The 23,744-nt window shown below is 43.4% G+C and overlaps 1 protein-coding gene across 1 annotated transcript; it reads right to left on the bottom strand.

Moving 5' to 3' along the window:
• Nucleotides 1–1,379: 1,379 nt before the first annotated feature.
• Nucleotides 1,380–22,010, bottom strand: LOC140997843 (lysyl oxidase homolog 4-like). The gene is made up of 14 exons (XM_073467899.1): nucleotides 21,743–22,010; nucleotides 21,011–21,657; nucleotides 20,106–20,311; nucleotides 12,131–12,169; nucleotides 11,798–12,005; nucleotides 10,008–10,188; nucleotides 8,391–8,545; nucleotides 8,131–8,298; nucleotides 7,421–7,583; nucleotides 7,089–7,332; nucleotides 6,054–6,169; nucleotides 5,555–5,691; nucleotides 1,564–1,675; nucleotides 1,380–1,450 (listed from the first exon to the last, which is right to left on the bottom strand). Exons 1-14 carry the CDS (start codon nucleotides 22,008–22,010, stop codon nucleotides 1,380–1,382), a joined length of 2,715 nt encoding a protein of 904 aa, XP_073324000.1.
• Nucleotides 22,011–23,744: the final 1,734 nt, after the last annotated feature.

The following is a 23,744-nucleotide window of genomic DNA, read 5'->3' as shown; positions in this document are numbered from 1 at the left end:
ATAAGGCCAAAGTAAGACACATATTTTAAGTATAGCCTATGTAATGTGACAATGGGCAGCTGTGAGTGTTTCCAGTGTGTGTATGTGTTCACCAGTGGGAATGAGGTTGGAAACAACCATAAAACTCCGGTTAGCTCAGGCTCCCTGGGAAAAGATGGCAAACCCAGTTGCTGTTTAATCTTTTTAAATCTTTTTTAAATAGGCTGAGGGAGGCAATGGAGTCCACACACGGCCGTGAACTGAATTGCTTTACAGAGGTACCTTTTAATTTTGTTATTTATCTTACATAAAAAGATAAATGGCATATAAATAATGCATCTTATGAACTATGTATACTATAGTCAGTTAAATGAGGGAATCTCTTTTAACTTATCGGACTCTGCAGTCAAATAACCATACCTCAAATAACCATACAGTTTGTCAATCTGACGTTTATTCTTTAACTACCATTACCAAGTACTGTTAAAGCTGCAATACCCTGGTACAACCAGATCTCATCTGATGTTAGCGATGTTGAACAGGTAGAGAACAAACAGGTGGAAATATTTTCATCATAAAATTGACAATACAAAACACAGCCACACAGGGACAAGTTTCAATTCAAAAGTACATTAAAATTCTGCATAAATTAAGAGACCTAAAGAACAATATTCCAGAGAGGTAATATAAAACTGTACATGACAATACATTTGCAATACATTACAATATTTATTCAAATAAGGCAAAATAGCACCATGAAATAATAATAATAATAAAAAATTCTCATTCAAAACCAAAAACCACACAGTTGTAACAGGAAATACTGCACTTGTAATGTGAACAGTGAAAGCACAGGAAGCACGCACAAGGTTTGTAAGCTGGGTTGATATTATATAGATGACAGTCTGGTGATGTGCTGTCAAAGTAAAGGACTTGTTGTTCTCATGTGCCTTCATGTCATTACTTTGTTTACTGTGGTTTATGTTTTGATCAAGGTAATTAAACTTGTTACAAAATTCGACACATTTTTAAAATTGTTAACTACTCTATGTTTTATCAAGGTGACATGATGCTTGAGATGGCCTCGTTTGGTCTTTTTCTTCCTTTTTTGTCTTGTCTTTCTACATTTATCCTCTTATCTTTTAGACTTTCTCACAAGAACAGTCACTGCTGATGACAAATCAGTCACGGGATACTAATTAATCATTTTTAATTCATTTGCATGAAGACCCTCTCATACCATCCCAGTTTCCCACCCTCCTCCCTGTGACCCTCCTCCCTCTGACCCTCGTCTTTTATCTACTGACAAGTCATTGTCATTCAACCTTCTTCCCCATGACGTTGAGGTGTGGTGAGGAGTTGTACAGTTGTTATGTCCTTAAATATGCATGTTCCTTAATTCACAGGAAGTTGTTGGAGATCTGGCGTTGGTGGTCAAACAAGTCCTCCGCCTCGGCGCTGTAGGCATCACCTGATGAGAACAGACAATGAGGAGAAGTGGAACACATGGCAACAAATAGGGGAAGTATTGAGATTTGGAAATTGAGAGGATTTATGTGCACTGAAAGCGTCTTCACACTGTACCTGCGTGGCAGCCAAACATGTAAACTCGAGCTCCATCGTACTTGCATCGACAGCGCATCACGTTGTTCTGGAAATCAGACTCAGCCATGTCTAAGGAAGGGTTGACCTCCACCTGTAAAAGAGAACAGACTTGAGATGAGATGCTGCCAAATTCAAGTCAATCATCCTCCTCACAGTTGTGTACCGTGCCTTGCTAAACAGATAATTTATCAACAATGAACACAAAGACTGAAGAATACCCAAAGACTGTCAAATATGAGTATGATTGAAATGTTTTCCTATTCTAGAGCCGTTCTTTTGCTATATGTGGAAAATTGTCTGTGTAATTACAGTTAAAAATGATTTTTTTTGCTTTACAAAATAAAGAAAAAGACAACAAAAAAGCAAATAAGTGACAGAGCAACAGAAAAGCAGACAACCAGCTAGAAACAAGAGGCAAAACAAAAACATAAATAAAACAAACTGTCTGGCGCCTACAGCAAGCAACACCCAGTAAACCCTATTCAGAGGACCTCAGATTCCTACTGGTATTATATGGCCCAGTAGCCAGGTGCCTGACCATGCAAGACTCTAAACATGATTAAAATAATCTTTAGTTGGATTCTGAATCTGATGAGAAACCAGTGTAAAGACGTCAGGATTGGTGTAAAATGAGACCTTCTCTCAGACTTTGTCAGAATCTTGGCAGCAGCATTTTGTGCTGCTTGGTAGCAGTTTAGGGATGTCTTGCTAAGATAGGTGAAGAGGGAGTTACAGTAATCAAGATAGGAAGAAATAATTTGAGCAGTATCTTTCTGCTGGTGAAACCAGGAGTGGACCAAACAATTTACATGTTGGTGAAGACCCCAGGCCTTCCATAGAAACACCTATATTATGGACGGTAGGTTTACCAGAGGAAATTGAAGAGCCAAATTTTTCCATTGGATTCAGGACAACGCCATCTGGGGCAAAAATAAGAATTTCTGTTTTGTCAGTGTTTAGCTGTAGACAATTACCAGCCTTCATATCTTTTACATAATTGAAGCAATTTAGTAAAACAGTTTTAAAACATTATGAGGCTTAAACTAAATGTATAATTGAATGTCGTCTGCATAGCAATACTAGGAGATACCATTAAAATGGAGAGAGGTAGCAAGTACAATGCAAACAGCAATGGTCCCAGACAGAACAAAACAGAGATTGAGTCAATGTACTGTCCTCCCCATTTTCATTGCAACACCTGTGCAAACAAAGTGTTTCTCAGTCTCCATGGCTACTCATCTTGGTACTAGAACCACTCGCAAACACAGTTATAGCATCCTAGCATGTCTTTCTTGTTGGAATACAATACATTAGCACATGCATTGTATTTCCCTGTATGCAGATGATATTTTATTATAGTTGTCAGAAGTATAAGTCTCCCTTAAGCATGTATACTGAGCTTTCAAAGGATTTCAAAGACATCTCTGGATGTGACATTGACTGAATTGGTTAACATCCTAACTAACACTCCATACTGAAAAAAAACGATCCACCTTTAGCCTGAACCATCAATGATTCCTTTATCTATCTGGGGAAAAAAGATTCACCCCACAACACAGAAAGCAGTCAAAGACAATTTTGAAAATAGAAACTCTCATATCAACAGGTACCTTTGCAGAATTTAATATCTACAACAAAAGGCAAATATTGACCATGGCTAAAATTGCTGTTGTTTCTTATGTAGGTTATTAAAGCCCCTTTTACACAGATGCCTCTACACCGCCTTCGTTTTTTAAAATTGAACCAAGCAGCGTTGGCATAACGCCGCCCAAGTCTGTTAGTACCTCAGCTGGCAGGTCAGAAGTGGAACAAACTTTATTTTGACGTTAGACAAAAACTGCCCAGTCTGTTGTGGTAATAAAATTAGAATATTCTTGCAAATGTTTTGGAAGGTTTCCTATTGTCTTGCTAATTCCTATGTTGAATGATTTACTACAATGTGTTCCAGACCTGGCTAGTTGTATTTATCTTTGTCTTAATCTTATATGTATGCTAAATATTAAGTCAGGGCCAGAAAAGGTTGGCTTAGCATAGCATAAAGACTGGAAACAATATAAAACTGCTTGGCTGGATCTGCCCAAAGCTTAAAAAATCTGCCCACTGGCCCCTCTTTGGGGGGTTATGTGCAGAACAATTTCTTGGTTGGGAGCCTGGAGACGAAGTAAGTTTCCATCTAAGTCTAAACTGGGAACTCTGCTAACAGTGTCTTTCAATAAAGCAAGGGAACAAGTGAGAAAGTGACATTTCAGACAGTTGGGAAACAACTGGTTTTCCACAAGGCCAACTGCAAAGCCACAGGATTATTGTTCTGTCCTTTTCTATATGGATCATAATGTATAAATTGGGGGTTCAGGCGCTGCATGACATCACTTTCCACTGTTATCTCGACGCAGGAGAAAAAAGGGCTAGAGATGCAGATGACAGTTTGGGGTTTGGATTTAAGTTGCAGCCTATCATTAGGCTGTAGCCATGGTTGGTTGCCATGGTTTGTTGTTTTCCACCCTGTCTGTCTGCCCGCACCATATATAACAAAAAGCGCACAAATGAATTTTCCTGATGCACACATCAAACAGATAACCTGACCACATATTCAACAAAGCAGCCCAGTCTCATTTTTTTATATACTGTATAAATGTTGTGGTACCAATTATATTTACAGCTAAATATATAATATTAATAATTCTTTTTCATTACCTTTTCAGCCAAATTTGGTGTCAAGAACTTCATATATTTTTATGATTGCATGTTGAGAGCAGCCAGTGATTTCAGCACGTACTTTATAGTCCCGGTGTAAAACACTATATTAACTTGGTGGCAGCTGATGCCCTTTTAAAAGCTCTTGTAATAATGTGAAACAAAGGGCCCAAAGCCTGTTTTACAGAACAATGAAAGGTCGTCACTGTCATGTAAAAGACTGTGAGGTTGTGCAGCTGATTTTTAAATGACGGAGCAATCAGCAGCAATCAAGCTGAGGTGGACGTGACTCATTGGTTTAAATGTATGGTCCTAAAAATGGCTGCCACCCTGCCATTCTCGGTAAAGACTCACCCAGCTGCATGAAAGACAAGCGAGCATCTGCGCCCTCCCTCCACCTCTCAATTCTTACACAAATTTATGAGCAGCTCAACTACTGTCGAACCGCAATCGTGGCCGCAAAGTGCTGCTGGGTCGCGTCGTCTTGGCAGAGGCGTGGATCTCTGCTTTATGACATGTATGTGGGTTTACCTCTTAAGACGTGGCTCATCACACAGTGCGGACAGACCACTCCTGCATGTGCTGTACTTTACATACAGCCTACAGACACGCATGCAAGACAAACATCTTGATTTTATGTCAGAAATAAGTAGAAACTGTAAACATCATCACTTTGTTGCCACTGAGCTGTCAGGAAAAAATAGAACAAATGACACAGAGGACAGATTAGTAGGTCACCGCAGCAGATTGGGTGTCTAGAAGCCAGAAGTTGTCGAGCCAACAAACTCCTCTTTTAAACATAAAACCCGGTCTGTACAAATGTAAAGTGCTGACAGAGCTGCTCCACTGCCAATAAGCCTGTACTTTCTGAAAGGGTGGACTAATAGCAGGTCTACTTTCTATATAAATCCAGACTAAATTCACTTTCCTTAAATACGCACACACCCTTAAAACTACATACATGCTGTACACCTGAAACAGCCAAGAGCCATTTACTGAAATTATAGTCTTTTATCGCAGCTTTTATCTCATGTGCGCCTTCAGATGTTGAAACACCGGCCCCTGTGTTTTTTTCTCTTTCATGCCCGATCTAAGAGGTTGTGTAAGCACCTAAAATGATGCCATTTCACCGTGAAGATCGAAAGGTGGATTATTTTTTTCTCTGCATTATTTTTGCAGAACAATGGCAAAATTAACTCTTCAGACAGCTGAGCAGACTGTGTAAAACACTCAGCTGACATTTCACTTGCGTAGATGTTTTTTTTTTCCTCCTCACCTGGAAGACGTATTCACCGGGTCGTATGTCAGTAATGTCGATCCACTGGCAGTCAATGTCGTGGCGATAGGTGTCCCAGCAGCCAACTGAGATACCTTGCTGTCCCATATTATAGCAGGCATAACGCTTATGGATACCTGGTAGAAAACAAACAGATTGAACCACATGAGGAGAGAAAAAAAGAAGACTATGATGTGAAAAGTTTCTCTGCTGTCAAGTGTCTGAGCCTGAAATTATCTGGTCTGTTTTTGGGGAAATTTCAAAAGAATAGAAAGGATCTGAGCTGCATAAAACTGTCTGGGTGTTTATGAAGCCAAGATCAATTTAGGCTTGGCCTCTGATCTCACAGCCCGCCGCTGACTTTGAATGCTCATTATGGGATTCAGCTTTGCACTTTTATGTATTCTTGATTCCCTTGTTTGTCACGAATGGGCTCCTTTTTCCAGATCTTTCCCTCAAAAAGCAGATTTATGTTGCATGAATCTGTCATTTGTCTTACCGTCAGGGCAGTAGGTGTCCTCCAGACAGAAGCTGGCTTTGTGACCTTCGGCCACCTTGGACCCATTGAGGGTCAGCAGATCGTAGTGGGTGAACACCTCGATGCTGTGGTAGTGCCTGAGAATTGGATCAGGATGGCAAGATTAATACGTGAAGGAAGTAAATAAATAAAGAGAGACAGATCGCCATTATATGTTTTTGTCTTTCACAAATTCTCACCTACATCATCCTGTGAAAAAAAACTCTGATGTTTATTTAAAATGTCGCAGCCATAAATCAAGCTACACTGTTGTGAAGCAAACAAACAGACACAGACAATTAAAAAAACACAAGTGGGCAGATGGATATCTGTTTAGTGTCGCTCTTTCTCTCATTCCCAGACCAGACTTTACCCCAAACTGCGAGTCCAACCATGTGTTTGCTGCTCGTGGAGGTAGTGATTGGGTTGCGGCTGGGAGGGACACCGAGCTGTGCCTCCCGTTTTGGGACACAGAACCACAACCGCTGAGATAAGAAGCCAGGCTGCTCTGAGCGCAGTCATGGCTGTGACTGTAACAACTGGGTGACCGAAGAGGAGGATGTTTATTGTAAACATCATTTTGGAGAATAAAAGATTGTGTTCATTGCATGAAATGACAGACTTTTATGCGTGTTTGGTTATTTATAGTCCACATCTCAAAAATATCACTGCACCCAGTGATCTTAATTCTCAAATTCCCATTCATCTTCTCCTGCAGACATTCAATTGTTTGACCTCTGGTTCCAACACCCTAAATTGCTTCTTTTTCTTGTGCCACTTCATAATGATGCCCAGTCTTGTGCCATGGAGGAGGTTATACAGCATATTTTTCCAACCGAACCCTGCAGCAGCTCAAATTACCACAAAGTTACTCCCTATCTGGTTGAAGGCGTAAAATGATCAGCTGCTGGTTGCAAATGAAAAACCTGAAAGCTCCTCTAAGAGACACAGCTGCTTGGGACAAAACACTGCAAATGTCTGGTTCAGGTTATGAAGCCTTCCTTCTCTCAGTCCTACCTGTGACACTGGTGCCACGTCCAGCTCTCTCTGGTGGCTCGGGGTCGGAAGTCAGCGCGGCCCATGTTCATGATACGGGAGGAGAAGCGCAGCAGGCGGCGGTGTCCATAGGGCCATTGCATTCTGGCAGCAGAGGAGGACAGGCAGTTCTCTTCGTTAGCGCAGGTCAGCAGGTGGAGGGGTCGGTCCTCCAGGTAGGCCGTCTCTTGGACGAGCTGGGCATCTAGTACAAGGTCAGGAGCAGCTGTGGGGGTCAAGACTCAGAGTTAATTACGCTCTCACTGAGCAAATAATACGACAGCGCTCAAACGTTTTTGCTGGTTTTGACTCACTTTCTACACATGTGACTCCTGCAGCTCTACCATCTCCTCCTCTGGGGCAGTAGACATTGGTGTTTCTGCGACACTGCTGGATGGACATCTCAGTGCCGATGCAGTGAGTTCCACTCAGAACCACCTCAGCAGCATCTGAAGAACCGGGCCAGTACCAGGTCTCCTGCACAGAGACGCAAGAAGAGAACAAATTCACACACCGAATCATTCCAGACATGCAGAAAATATGTCAGAGCTGAAGGCAAATAGCAGCCTCTGCTGTGCACAAAGAAACCCCCTCTTTTATGGGAACTATCAGTACACATGATCACATTTTCCACTCTTTTTCACAATTTTAAAACTGCCTGTAAAATGTTTCCCAGCAGCCCCCCCCTCAAAACACACTCAGGCTGCCCTTTCCATGCACAGTTCTATTTTCAGTTTGTTTGCTCTGTGAATTTCTTCCGATCTCTCTTCGCCTCACTTTCCCTCTTTTATTTTCGGTGTGCTGGAAGTGGACGTTTGAGAAGCCTGTAATTACCTCAGGCCTCGGTAATAACACAGCACAGACTCACAAACAGTAGGACGGAAAGGGGAGAGAGAGAAAGAGAGAGAGAGAGAGGTGGAGAAGGAAATACAGAAGCACACAAAACAAAAGCCCAGGGACAGAAGAGGAGAGGAAGAAGCAGAAACTTGCAAAAAGCATCAACAGATTCTATTCTGCTCTTTACCTGATGAGCTCTTGAGGCGAAACCCAAGCCCAGCTGTCGACAGACCACCATGGCCTCATTGATGCCCCAGTTCTCACTGCAGACCGAACCCCAACGCTTCACCCCTCCGACCTCCATCAGAACCTCCACACGGCCCTCTGATGACTCCCTGCCTCCTGCCAGACGCACCTGATTGTTCAGAGGAGAAAGTGTTTCTTTGTCAGTCCTATGATAAACCTAATGCCTTTGTATGCATGTGTGTGTTTTTGTGTGTTTCCCACCGTGGTCTGCATGCCGGTGTTGGGGACGTTGCAGCGGACTGCCACGTCCTGGCTGTGTTTGCAGGTGTAAAGGGGCACCTCTCTGTAGTGACACTCCATGATGGACTTTTCCCTGCCTGTGCACTGCACACTGTTCATATGGATTGGACCAGTACCTACAGAAGAAGGGTGGGGAGCGAGAGTTGATTGATTCGCATGTGTCTTACCAACCATAAGCCACATGCAAAACGACAGACTACACACATGGTACATAAAAGACTCTAAAACCTGATGGATCTTTTGCCACAGATGTCCGCAGAGTGGGATTAAGAGCCCAGACATGATCAGGGCCTCTGATGTGGCTCTGAAACTGAGCTTAGCCAGAGAGCTTTCAGTCTAAATGACTCTATACTGTGCACCAGGGCCTTGCTTTATGAACCAAAATAGATAAATGGCAAAATGGAGGAAAATCTTTGAACACATCTCTGTTTGTGGAGGTGTGTGAGGCCCAGGCTAAAGCCCTAAAAAGCCCTATAATTTGGCCTCAAATAGCAAATGATGTCATCGAGTCTACCCATGAACCCTCACACCGCTCCTGCAACACACAGATTCATCTCTTCTGTGCTATATGCTCGCACAACTCTGGCAAAATGGCCCGAGACATTAAAAGCCACAATGCTCCATTTTGACATTTGCCATGTTCATTATTCACACATAACTGCACCATAGCACCTACTTTAATAGAGCCCTAAAAGTAACACTCCAGTGGTTTCCATGAATTACTTCATTAAATAAAGTAGAGAGAAGGAAATGCACCCACCATTATAGGACATGCTATGTGCTCATTTGGGCCGAAAGATAATGGGAGGAAATTAACGTGATTACAGAGTCACTGCAGAGGTATGGCAGAAAAAAAAAAAAAAAGACAGTAAATGAGTGTGTGAAAGTGGGGTCCATTTCCTCTGAAAATGTTTAACTCCGTTACTGCCAGACAATTTAGTGGACTATATTTTCATGCCCACAACAAAAGCAGTGCCAAAGTAATCACAAGCCTTCTGAATGTTTGGCCTGCTCACTGCTGATTGCCTGACATCCTGGTTTCAAAGCTGCGCTGACATTTCACATACAACAGGTTTATTTTGACAGCAACACATGCCGTTGTTTTGTTCGCTGGTCATGGGTAGAGTCCCTCAACAATCAGCTTCTGCGATAGAAGTAGAAATCAGGCTGTAAACAGTTTCCCTGGGTTTATTTGTCTGCTGGGGCGCATGGTTCTTGGAGTGCTGCGTTTAGCAACAGACATTTAGGCTGAGAAGTGTTTAGTCTAAAAGATCACTGAGCTCAACTGATCATGCTCAGAGTGCATGGTGAACTCGGGCACTGATGCAGAGTCCGTAACATTCAGCACATAACTTATTATCAGATCAGTAGCCAGGGGTCAATTTTAGACTCTATGCTTTTATGAAAGAGGAAATCCGCTCAAGAGGACAAACCCAGTTATAGTTTGGTTTAAACATGACGTCACTAGTCACGGTGAGTAAATGCATCACTGGGAAGCACCAGAAAGACTTCAAAGCGCAGTTTGACTTTATGTACACGATGTGTGTGGCTATGTTTACAGTATGTGTGCCATCTTACCCTGGCCCAGCTGAGCCTTGGTGAGGGCCTCTTTGGCTGTCCCAAATCCCAGCTCTCTGCACACAACGCTGGCTGCACTGATGTCCCACAGGTGGTCACACACGGAGCCCCACTTCCCCTCTCTCAGCACCTCCACACGGCCCTCCCCGATGCGGGGCCCCGCCTTCAGACGCACGACCGGCTGGAAGGAAAACAATTGATCATTATTTTATGATAGCTTTATAGTCTTTATGTTATGTTTCTCTTAAAAGAAAATCCTATGGGTGTTAATACTTGGACCAGAAGATATTCTTTTGTAAACTCATTCTATTTCCTCTGTCTTTTGCTTTAGCTGAATGAAGACAAAACATTTTTTTCTCAACGTAGCCGAACGGCACAAGCAAAATTCTAATTTTAAAGTAATAGTCTGACATTTTGATAGACACATGTACTTGCTTTCATGCTGAGAGTTAGTTGAGACGATTAAAACCACAGCCAGGAGATGGTTAGCTTAGCTTAGACTGCTAGCCCATCTGTCTAAAGCACACCTAAAAAAGACACTGTAAAACTGCAATTTGACGTTTTTACACTTGGAATCAATTTTCTTATCTAACAGTAGGCAGGAATGCAAAGAAGCATTTCCCAACATGTCAAACTATTTCTTTATGTCCCCCCTCAGCACAGACTGTTTTCCTGATGTAGCCCTAATTTAGCATTCTTGCTCTTTTTAGCCCTCTGTAAGTGTTTAATGACCAGACGTTAAATGTAGGAACGACAGTCATAACCATAACTATTTTAACATGTGGTCTAATTAGTCTATTTTTACAGGAACAGTTTGGATTTAATTTAACATGTATGGAAAAATGAGAGAGTTTGATGAGAAGGCTGCAGAGCCTTTCTTCTGTCTGATTAGATATCTCATTCGTTTGATTTCTACACAAACAGACATGTAAAAAAAAGAATTACATGCTGTGACTATGTCTTGGCTGGGGGCAGAGAGAACATCAGGCCATATTTCAAGGTAAAACAACATATTTGATTAGCTGTTAGCTAACGTTTCACCACTTCCTAGCTAACGGTACTATTTGATTACATCCAGTATGTTTCACTTCCAGGCTTAAATAAATGTGTCCAAGATGTGTGCTGATATTTTTGAATTATTATATGCTTTTTCTATTGTATGGTGTAACACTGTCTAGAAGTAATGTTAGCGAGAAAGTGGTTGGATGGGTTACACCCCGCCTTTCCGAAACCCCGCTGTTCCGAAAATAGACTTCCATTTTTCGTAATCGCGGGGTTTCCCATTTTTTCTAAAGACCCCGCTATTCCGAAAAGGCTATTGGGGAACCCCTGGCCCTAACCCTAACCCTATTGGGAAGTAATTGGAACTTGAAAGTCGGATTCAGAACAGCGGTGTTTCGGAGTGGAGGGGTTTCGCAATGGAGGGTTTTCGGAATGGAGGCCGTCCCCCGGTTGGATGCTCACGTTAGCTGTTGTCGAACAGTAGCTACAGGGTAATCAAATATGTTGTTTTACTTTTCAATACGGCCCGCCGTGTGAATATGGTCTATTCAATTGGGGCAGAGCCTGACTAGCTGTTTCCCTCTGATTTCAGCCCTTATGCTAAGCTAAGCTAATTGCCCACTGACTGTAGCTTCAACTATTTAGCCAATACATATTTTTAAGTGGCCGATTGTATAAATCTACCCAATCTTCTCCATGAAAATTAATAAGCATATTACCTAAAATATCTTGCTATTTCTTTTATTTTCACGCATTTGCTCATAATCTGTTTCCCCCTTCACACTCACTGTCACAGCAGGTGGTGCGGGTGCTCTGCCGTAGCGTGCAAACTGGGATCCAGGGATACAGCGGACCACAGCGTGCATGCCACCGCTGCATGGGACGTCATTCCTGGGGAGGGACAGCTGTGCCTGGCACTGCGAGAGAGAGACCTCCAGACCCTTACACTGCACCTTCTCCACCCAGTAGGCCTTCTTGCTGATCTGTGTCCTCAGCCTGGTCGGGGAAGGAAGTGGAGGAGAAAGGGAAAACAGAGGTAAGAGATGTACTTGTGATTTGTCACATGACTCATGATATGATACCCGGTTATAAAGTTATGTTGTTCAAAGAGAGGACTGTACCTGGAGGATGGATCGGCTAACTTGGAGTCCCAAAGTTTCCTGAAAGAAACAGAACATCACACTTTGGATTAAACTGTGCACCTTTATATAGACTAAACAACCAGCTGTGCTTCACACTCCCACAGTCTGCTCATGTTCTCCTCCCTCCTCCCAGTCTCCTCTTTCCTCCTCAATCATCCTTTCTTCTCTTCCTTGACAACCCCACTCTGTCTATCAACCCCTAAATAAACAAATTGAATGCTGTGAAGGAGACACAACATGCTGGAAAGGGCGTGTGTGTCTTTGGATAAACATAGCCCTCATGTAAGAGACAGGCAGATTTACAATAACGGATCACATAATTCCCTCTTTCTCCTTTCTTTGCTCTCAAACCACCACTTTCATGTCACGACTATTTTTTTTTTAGATCTTCCATTTCTACATTCAAGGGTATTACTGTTTCAGTGTTTGTCTATATGTCTACAGTGGATGTCTGGTTTTGGGCTTCCAGGTGGAAAAAAACCTAAAAATACGAATAAGCCACTATACATTAATCCCTGCGAGAAGTGTTATTGAGGTCTGCCAACTCCAACAGGGTTTCTTAAACTGTGTCTAGTTTTATGGATATTACCTTAAACTAGAGTCAAATCCTAAAGGGAAACAGTGTGTATACACAAAATGAGGCCCCGTATGCCTCGGCACACACGCCCGCACACGCACACACGCACGCACACACACACACACACACACACACACACACACACACACACACGCAAGCACACCATTCTAAAACCTTAAAAAAGTACAGAAGAAGAAGAAGAAGAAGAAGAAGAAGAAGAAGAAGAGGAGGAGGAGGAGGAAGAAGAAAAAAGCGAGTTCAATAAAAGAATGATTCACACACCAGGCAGAGTCTGGGAAGTGTCTCAGTGTGACACACTCACACACACACACACACTCCAGCTGACCACTTGCATCGACCAGTGTGACCACAGACAGGTGCAGCGTGACTGACGCCCTTCATGAATGTGCCTGAATTAAATGAGTCAGAACACCAAGTTTAGACAGGAGGACGCTTTACCGTACAACCATGATGCAATTAAATATTTGGCAAACTAAAACGGGAGATGTTTCCTCTCCAGGAGAACCCCAGTATCCTGGTATTCCACGGGTTATTATGCACTGTCCCAACACTCGATGAGAAATGTGTTTGAGGCTGGGAAGGCTTCATAAGGAAACCCACAATAGCAGGCCTGAGTCAGACAAACTATTGAACATGTGCAACACAAATCATTTACAATCGGGCCAGACAGTGAACAGCAAACTGTGTATTTCTTTTACTATGAATGGAAATTTCCATCCTCAGATAAACTTACACGGTTACATATCATTATTTTGGGATGTTTGTTGCTGTCCAGCAGCGGAGAAATGTAATTTAGGCAGCCAGTCTGGTCAAGACAACTGGTCTCCTACCGTGGATAAAGTTTCCTCTTCTACACTGAACACATTCAATTTGGTAAAATCTGCAAAGAAAGGCTAAATCCTAGGCTCTCTTTGCATTGTACCTAGACCGAAAATATCTTAAACCTGCAAAACTGATTTTCTTGGCAACATTGACAACATGACCTGTAAAGTGGTCAAACAGTGACTTATTTACACATCCAGCAGTCACGTTCCAACATTATCATTCATCTGTGGCCGAGTTTCTCCACCTGATGGATGTGAGTTCACTCTCTTTAAGCTCTGCTTTTGGTCTCCACCAACTCCTGAGGGAAAAATCTGGCTCTTTAGCTGTTAAACGCTCGGAGCATTTAGCAGCTAAACAAGCTCCCCCAGCTCATCGCTAACTGTGTCCGTCTCTTGTTTAGTGCTGAACAGATAGCTTACAGTGGATTTATCAGAGCGTGACAACAGCTTCTGCTGGAGTCCAGGTTGAAAGTGAAACGGAAAATAAATTTAAACTCTACAGATGCTAAAACAGCCCGTAGAGCTAAAGGGAACTAAACCATTTTACATACATAGCCTACATATTGATACGAAAATATTGATTAGGTACTTCCCATTTTGTGTATCATTAGACTTGTATTGCACTACATTGTAGAGAAAAATATATAATTGAAGTTACTAGTTTCTTTAGTTGCTACTAAAGTTAGTTGCTATAAAATTTGACATGAGATAGAATATTACTATTTTACCTCATTGTCATCTGCTTTGAAGTTTTCCCTTCCTTTATCCTACCTTTCCTGTTCATTCTCCTTTCTTTCTTTCTTTCTTTCTTTCTTTCTTTCTTTCTTTCTTTCTTTCTTTCTTTCTTTCTTTTTCTTTCTTTCTTTCTTTCTGTCTTTCTTTCTTTCTTTCTTTCTTTCTTTCTTTCTTCCTTCCTTCCTTCCCACCACCTCAGGGGAATGTAAATCAGTACATATGTATTGTATGCATGCATGTATGTGTAAGTTATTTGTTTGTTTCTTTTGTGTGTGTGTTTGCACACTGTAAAACGTTTCATAACTCGGTGGTAAATCAAAATGAGGGAGACAGACTCTGAGGGGGTGTTGGTTCATGGTTTGGAGGAGGGGGAGGAGGGGGGAGTGCTACCCATATAATTGCCTGCTCTGCTTGGCAGTGTCTGCTGTGCGGTCGAGCAGTAGCATGTTGGTTCGCACACACCAGACATGGAAATATGCACTTACATATCAGCTTTCCCAGCCTTGCCTCTGTAAAAACAAAGCCCTTTAAAACCCCAGCGTCGTTACCCAACGTTATGACTGCATGCTGGGAAACATGGAGCGAGTGATGTAAGTCTGAACCCTTTGTGAACTGGGCAACTTTTATAAGCATCGCCTAACTTCACACGGTGACAAAAAGCATGTTCTTATTGTTGTCATTGACACATTTGAGTTGTCCTACTAAGAGTTGAAACTCAGACAGTGGATGTTGCTCAACCTTTCACACAGGTTGGACCTGAGTTATGACTTTCTCGCTCTTATAAGGAGTTTTACAGGAAGGGAAGGGAACCACAGCATCATGCTTCAGGCGCAACAAACAGGTTGTGACCACAGCACTGCTGAGGACTTTCTTACTTCTCAGGATCTTCAGCGCGGTGCCAGGTTTTTTATTCAACTCTGACCACACAATGCCATAAGCCGCACTGGAGAGAGGAGCTGACTGTCAGGAAAGCAGAGATAACCTGTTATTATACTGCATGAATGCAAAGCTGCCTAACTGGAACAATTGGCTCACCAAGGAGACAGCAGGTTGCCACACTGACTCCACAACAGCCTCCAGACAATCCCATCAACCTCCATGGAACGAAAACTCATAGGGGTGATAATGATGTACTTTCCATGAAATGTGGTTTTTAGTATAATTACCACAAAGGCATAAGTCTTTTAACTGAGGAGGAGTGAAGGAGCAGGGGTTAAAGTCAATTGAGCTGAAGAAGTTACTGTGGGCCTCAAAGAGAGTGTTGATGTGATGAAACACGGGAGCTGGAAAATGGCTTTAGCTCTTGCCTTTTGTAAGCACAGCAAAGTGGGGGAGTATTTAAACATCTGTAAAAATGCGCTGAGCAATTTAACAGGCTGAGACAAAGCCAGTCACACCAAAAAAGCAACCACACGGCCAGAGAGGGGAGTGCTGACACAGCAAAGGGTGTGCAGCAGGTTCAGTCGAGAGAATGTTCTCGATCAGAGGATCCCTCAGACCATAATTACAGTTGTCCCAGTGGACACAAACCCCAACGAAGAGCAGGCATGAACCACAGCCAGCACAGTGGGTAGCACCAGGAGGACGTTACGTGACTGTTAGCATGTTGGGATCAATATAAACAAGAGCCTGAAGCCGCGCTGTGCAGATGTCAGGCTGTAGTAAGGCACAAAATACTAACATTGCTACAAGTTTAGCAGTAATGTTTGCCATGAACACCATCTTATCACTGAGTTATCCAGCTAAGGCTGAAGGGGATATCAGCAGGTATCTAATAAACCAAGGTATAGCACAAGTTAAAATTTGGACCCAATGATGGCATGTACTACAAGGAACTTATACCTGATAATGAAACAGTCTCTACACCTGTTATATTCATTCTTAATGCCCGTTACCAAGTTTGATTCCATGCTGAAGCTGAATTGAGCAGTCTCACAGCCTGAGCAAAGAAGCTGCTCTGTAGTCTGGTGGTATGGCGCTAAAACAAAGTTGTTGTTTTTTTATATCGCTGTTATTAATCTAACATCACCCCAAATAGATACGTTACCTCATCACCATGCATCTGCAAACAGCTGTTTCTAAAGAAACATTTTTATTAAAAATGTGTTGCCCTTTTCTTTCACTCGCTTCCAGGACAAATGGACATGCTAGCCTGATCAAGAACTTCTGGCACAAGGTGGTGGTGGTCATACCACTTTTGTCCACAGGGGCCGCCAGAATCAACAAAAAAATGAAAGTGCCTTGTAGCTGCTTGAAGGGATTATTGAAATTTTCCTGACAAGAACTTGAATGTCGTTGAAACCAGGTTTCATGGCAATCCATCTAAAAGTTCTTGATATATAATTTCCTCAAAAACACAAATATCAACCTCATGGTGGCACTAAAGTAAAAGTCAGGAGATAAAGTCCTTAGAAGACATTGTTTGTGAAGTCTGTATCAAAGTCTGAGACTGCGATCTATTCAGGAGCTTTTGCGATATGAGCCCAAGTGGGCTTCATCCTCTGGGGACCATGAATGTCTGTACAAAACTTTATGTAAATAAAAGTGGTGGACTGACAGACATTGTCATCCAGAGGGCAATGCTGGTCATGGCCATTGTTGCTTGTCATTGGACAAGATTTTTTTTTCTGAGAAATTCTACCTCGGGAAACATTTTCAAAAATACACCCAACATAAATATCTACCAGATGCCAAAGATCCACCTCTTGCTTCTGGTTCTTTCTGTGAAAAAAAACCTTCTTCTCCTCTCAGTTGTTTACTGCCGGACAAAAATGGCTACTGCGTTCGTCTCCCACGTAGCTGGGTGGAGACTTACAAAAAACAAACAACATTCCCTGGCCTGCTCCAGTCTTTACACAGGCTGCTGGTTGGGTTCTTGGCACTGAAATACGGTGTTTCTCCGGACAACTCTGAGGTGTTTTTCAGGGTTGTTGTCCACATTAGCATGGGATTTAGAAAGTTAGCACAATAGAGAACACGACTTGGCCATGTGATTACATCTTTGCTCCTTCTTTGAATTGAAAGAGTTCCTTACTTGAACAACAAAGAAAAATTGGGTAAAAGTTTCTCACATCACTGCATCTGAACAGCACGGCTCTGAAGAAGCCTTAAAGGATAAGACACAGTGTGAGAGAGTTATTCATCGCTAGTTCTGTGGCTGTGGTGGTGAACAGGGCAGCTGAGGAGGAGCAGCCTGTATCCTACAGCAGAGCTGAGCCGAGCAGGGCACAAGGGGTAATTATTGGCTGCATGGAGAGACAGATGGTACAGGGCAGGCCAGCGGTCAGTACAGTCGTTCTGTTAGCCAAGCCATAAAAAGACCTCTGTGGGCAGACAGATGGACACATTCACATGTGCACAAGCCTATGTGTGTGCATGTGAATCTTGTACATTGTTTATGCAGCGTCTCGTAAGATGCTGCGCAACGAGGGTGGAGGGAGGGATGTTTTAGAGTGTGTGTGTGTGTTAGTGAGGTATTGGGGTTTTGATGGTATGTGTGTAAGGGCTTTGAAGGTTTGTGTAGGTGCTTGTGTGGGTATTTATGGCTAAAGTTAGACGAATGAGTTGGATTTATAGAGACAAAATAAGCCTGACAACCTGACATTATTAGTTGAGCAAATGATTTGTGTTTGAGGGACAATAAAAGAGTTATGAAAAGATATTAGAAATAGAAAGCTGGAGTTTGTTTTCCTTTCCGACCTAGCCTCTGTGCTAGCTCTCATGATTAAATGGGTTTTCTGCCTATATGTTCAACTAAATGTGCATCTATGACTGTAAGACCTAGTAAAACATGCTCATGTGTAGCTGTGACTGTTGATGAACTTGCGTTATGATTTTCAGCTTGCGTCACTTGAAGCGTCAGTGTTCGCGTGTTCTTGCGCAGACCATTCTTCTGGCCTAATTTTGATGTAGTGATGTGATATATGATCTGGAGTCTGCAGAGGATGTTTTTTTTTTTTAACTTGGCCGTTCCTGTTTCTTACTTCCAGCCCTCCTGTGTTTGTTAAGCGGAGCAGAGCGGAGAGACACTTCTGAAACGCACTATGGCGAGTCTGTTGGAATCACAAGCATTGTCTAGAGCAGCCAGACTGCAACACAGGCGCACCCGATGGTATCAAGCCATAAGCCAACCTACTGTTGAAATTTCTCCGTTTTGATAACACTTACCTTTCCATCATTGTGTTATAACTGTGTCCTGTATCAAGAGGATCGTCAAGCTGGAGGGAAGAATCTGACTAGGAGCCCAGGGTCATGCTGCTTACGTTACAGCAGGCAGAGGACTACTCTTTATCGTATGATGAGCTCTTCCTCCAGCTTAAGCTCCATGGACTCGGTTGGGAGCCAAACCAAAGATTGCTGCACCATATCCTTACAATTCTTGGAACGCTGTCTGCAAGGGCAAACGCTGTTCGGCACACTCCTCTTGTGCTTGTCCTACTCATGATATCCAGGTGTTCAACAGGTTTGGCATTCTGGATGAGCAAGAATTCCCATCACTGGACACACGCTCTAATCTTTCTGTGTCTTCCATGCCTCGGATGAGCTGCATGTCATCTCTTTTGCCATCATGGGACTATGATCGCTGTTGGAAATCATTTGCTTCCGTGATCGATCCAGTCAGTGTGTGGGCTTCTTCCCAGCCTTGTTACCGAGCTATGGCTGCTTCTCCACGGGCTCATCACCGAGCTTTGATCACCCAAAAACATGAAGTACATCATCAGCATCAGCGGCGTAACCAGTGGAAGGAAAACCACACTCACTGACAGACTGATCAAGAACCTGCCCAACTGCTGTGTGGTACATCAGGATGACTTCTTCAAGCCCCAAGATCAGATTGAAGCTGGTGAAGCTGGCTTTAAGCAGAACGATGTCATTACTACTCTGGACATGGACGCCATGATGAGTACGATCTATGCACGACTGGAGAACCTGGTGATGTTTGAGAAATCTCATGGCGTTACATACTGATAGTGTCCCGAAGTCTGACCATCAGGAGGATTCACATCCTTACTGTGGAGGGCTATAGACCTACGGACCTTTGATTGAAGTGCTGAACTAACCCCGGCCTGTTTGATGGCCACGTCTGGCCCATACTACACAGAGCAGAATCACAGAAATGATTTTAGACTCTGATTAGACTTTGCTGGTATCAATGTTTATGATTTATTGTTATGTGACGTAACTGTTTTTAGTATTTTTTTTTTTCTGTCACCTTTTATAATAATAATAATAATAATAATTATTTATTATTCCTGAACATGTTCATCTAATCTTGTTTGGTGAAGTTCTTCAGGCTGCATCTTTGCATGAAAGTTGCTCTACAGTTATTATTTGTATTTATGTGGAAGTGCTGCTGCACACAGTTTCCACTCGCGGGCTCTTAATTGTAAGTGATTAGACACCCTGTAATGAGGGTTTCACGTAAAGACACACACCATAATGATGATGATAATCTGGTAGTCTGGATCTGACATTAATAATATACTCACTGAGACTATTTTAAAGGTCTCTGTGAGGCCCAGTCAGCCAATGGGGCAGACAGGCCTGGCCTGACGGGCCACAGCGGACTTGTCATGCCAAGTGTGGGTGTACTAATGACAGCGGTTGTGGTTAACCTCTACTACGGGGGGTGGGGAGCAGCAGTCCAGGCATGGGGCCGCCTAATCCGTGATATTCCACCGCACTTTTCCATCCCTTTCATAACCACACGCGCGCGCACACACACACAAACACACACACACACACACACACACACACTTTCTGTCTCCCTCCTCTTCTGCCACTCTCACACATTCACCTGTAGGCGTTTTGGTCAAACGCTTCTGCATCCGGGAATCCTAACATGCCACATACGACACGGCTGCTGCTGAGGTCCCAGCCATTGTTACACACATGACGCCACCTCCCAGCATTCTTCACCTCCAGCACTCCTTCCGTCACCAGGCCGCCATTGTTGCCGGTCAGCACGGGCCGGAGACGAGCCTCCTCCAAGTGAACCGATCCCTGCCCACGAGAAAACAAGCAGTTTTTAAAGACGATTTATAACTCAGTATTTATCCTAAATAAAGACGTTTATTTGAACTCCTTCCCTGCCAGAGGATAGAGATGGATCTGTGTCAGCCTCCACCCACATCAACCAGGCTTTTGTCCTGCATTCTAAAACAGGATTGACTTGAGTCAATAAACAGGACTTTGTTTAACTTTACAGCTGCAGACAGCACGCAATCGAGACAAGAATAACACGATAAGATGACACACCATGTCTCTAATCACCACTCTCTCTAATCATCCACAGTATGTACTGTAGGCAACAGGAAGGAAACTAGCAGAAAACACAGTTTGTTTAATGTGACTGGGTAAGTGTCATGATGATCACAAAATGGTAAAGAAAGTGTAAACTCTGCAAGTTGAAAGGGAAGAAAGCCAAACACAAGTGACAATTTCCTTTCATCTGACTTTCTTGTGTGTTTGAGGAGTCTGAGCTGTAGATCTTCTGGTGGTTTGGTCCTAAACTTAAAGTCCTGCTGCTGCCTAAGAGCTGGATCTGGAGAAGGTCTGGTTTTAGGTTTGCCTCTAATTATACATATCCTCTGGCCTGTGGCTCTACAAATGACATTTATGTATGGGAGTCTGAATAAAGCTAGATTGGGTTACTTTTTTTGGTGTGTACTAGAGGTTGTGTGTCTATGTGTGTGTTTTTACCTGTGTGTGTGTCTCCACTCCCATGTCTGGATAAACAGGCTCAGGTTCGACATGGTTCCCACTGAGCTGCTGATTCCTGTCGCTCCGCCGCTCTGGCTGGGGCTGCCTGTCTACCTGTCCCCCTGCATCTCGTCTCACTGCTTGTGGACTGGTCCTCGCCGTCTCCTGTCTCTGCCTGTAGGATGCGCCGTTTGCCAGACGTGGAGGCAGATCGTGACCTTGTGGCAGAGGTATGCTGACCTGTGAACTTACTCTGGAACCGCCTCGATTCCGTCGCAAGATCTGGATCTCGTGGCCATTTTCCTGTGGGGAGATGTTGCTGCGGCGAGAAGACGTTGGGTTGCGATTGAGGGCGATCTCATGGCCTCTTGAGGAAGAAGAGGAGATGCCGGCTGGGGCTGGTGGTGCAGCTGGAGGAGACACAGACTGTGGTGGGTTTCTCTGTCTTGGCTGGCTTGGCTGTTGCCTGGAGGATGACGGAGTCTCGTCCAGGGAGACAGGTGGGGAGTCAGGTCTCCTTTCTGGGCTGCAAATGACCCCCAGGTCCTCAGCGTGGGTGCAGTCATTGATTCCCCAACCATTGGATTTACAATCTGCAATGGAAGCCTCTGTGCCCCTGCAGCGCACATTGTCCAACCAGATCAAACCTAACGGTCAGTGAAGAAAAAGAAGCACATTAGTTGTTTTTTATCAGTTAGGTGTTAAAAGCTAAACACCATCAGCTGGACATACCTTGTCCCTGGCCAAACTTGGCACTGTGCGCCCATGTAAAGCCACGTTGGAAGCCCAGCTGTCGGCACACCACATTGGCCAGGTTGAGATCCACCTCGTCATCACACACCGTGCCCCATGCACCATTGTAGAACACCTCCACACGTCCCTCGTTTGCACCGCGCCGACCCACGCCTGCTAGACGCAATTGCACCCCCTGGGCAGACAGCGGAGGGGGGTGGATGAGAAGCAGGAGGAGGAGTGCGGAGAGGGAGCTGAGGCACAGCATCCTGGAGGGAAGAAAAAAAAACGGGGTGATGGGAAAGAAATGAAAGCGCTGCAATGATGGGAAAAGAGAGGCAGAGCAGGACTGAAAACAGAGAAGTTGCATGTAAAGCTGCAGCCCCTATATGCACGTGTTACCACAAAAATCCCAAAAATCACACAAGGCCATGAAACTCACATTCCATACTCTGACAAAACATATAATTAGAAACTTCTCCTCTAACCCTAATGGGACATTTCACTTGAAAATGAAAGATTGATAGATGTTTTTATCCTTTAAAATAATCAGTCATTCAAAGGACAGTCAGAGGCTTGAGAAACACTGTGAAAACGTGGCCCAGTCAGGGCAGAGGGAGTAATAACCCCAGCTAAAAGTAGCCTCTCCATCCAGCCAACGGAAACTTTGGCTTTCCGCAAACCCTCAGGCTTAGCTGCATGCATTTAGCCAACAGACACAAAAGCAAATAAACACCGTCGTAAAAATGTTCTCACACATAAATAAAGCAGCAGGTCTGCGCCTGTGAGAGATGTTTTAGTTAATGAGCAATTATTAATTCATCCTAGGGCCACCCCTGAAACCTGCTTCTCACAGCAGAGAAACTGGAGAGATAAGGAGCGTGAGGAGAGGAGATCTGGAGGATGAAATTCATCCACACAGGGGTCAGGCAAATTCTGCTTTCCATATACCTACATATAGTACAAGCAAATATGTCAATAAAAGCTCAGACTAATGAGGGGGGGGATTAATGATGTTAAAGGAGAGATACATGTGGATGAGTTTTGGCAGCTGCAGGGATGAAATCAATGATGAATTCTGGAGAAAAAGTTAAAAAAAAACAAAAAAAAAGAATAATGCTGAAGTAGAACTCACCTATCTGTTGATCTCAGGCTGGAGTCACTGGGAGAAAGAAGGGAGCAAGCACCGGAGGGAAAGAAGGCAGTGAGTTTTCTCCTGCTGTCTCTCTATTCTCCTCTTTTCCCTCCCTCTTTCTTTTTCTGTCACTCCCTCAGATCTGCTTCTTCATCCATCCCTCCCATTTTCTTCATTTATACAACTTTTTTTCCCTTCCCTTTTCATCGAGTCACGTTTGTCCCGTCCATCAAAGAAAATGTGCAAAATGAAAACTGACCACCAAAATCAATTAAACCAACCGAGGAAAGATTATACAAACACAAGAAATGAATTTGATCTTTTCTTTCTCCAGATGTCAAATCAGACTACTTAGATTTAATGATTTTGTAATAATTATGATTGTGCATCCAACACAGACTTGTTAACACTTGTTGTTGCTGTTGTGCATCAGGTAGTTCACATCAAACCGGCCTCTTTCTCACAGGCTGGTCACATGGTTGGGATACCACAAGACACGTGAGCTCAACTTATAAAAGACTGTCATTTCATTTTTCATTTTCAAGGATTTTTTTCTCCTCATTTTAAACACTTGGGTCAGCCATCTATGTTTGTTTTACTGTTTGTGTATTGAATGTTGAATCAGAGTCTTACCCAATCCTCAGTCTCATCTAATTGTAGACCTCAATGTAAAAAAAGGAGAAATCACTTTCCCCTCTGATGTCTGAAAGACTGTGAGGGTGTGCGTTTTCATCCCACACAATGGCAAAATCATATGCACACACACACACACACACACACACACACACTGTTCTGGCACCATCCCATGCCCACAGTTAGTGGTGTCATGAAATAAATACTATGTAAGAGCAGAGCTGCCTGTCTGAA

Source organism: Pagrus major, chromosome 1, assembly GCF_040436345.1.
Source record: "Pagrus major chromosome 1, Pma_NU_1.0".
Taxonomy (NCBI): domain Eukaryota; kingdom Metazoa; phylum Chordata; class Actinopteri; order Spariformes; family Sparidae; genus Pagrus; species Pagrus major.
Note: the sequence above shows the minus strand (reverse complement) of the source record. Positions and strands in the feature narration are given on the sequence as shown.

What these genes read in the sequence shown, in the direction of transcription:
- LOC140997843 (XM_073467899.1), bottom strand. Translation starts at nt 22,010, where the DNA reads ATGCTGTGCCTCAGCTCCCTCTCCGCACTCCTCCTCCTGCTTCTCATC. An exon ending in TTTGACCAAAACGCCTACAG is followed by an intron (nt 12,170 to 20,105) that starts GTGAATGTGTGA and finishes TGTTTCTTTCAG; the next exon opens with GAAACTTTGGGACTCCAAGT. An exon ending in CCGGTGAATACGTCTTCCAG is followed by an intron (nt 1,676 to 5,554) that starts GTGAGGAGGAAA and finishes TCTCTTTTACAG; the next exon opens with GTGGAGGTCAACCCTTCCTT.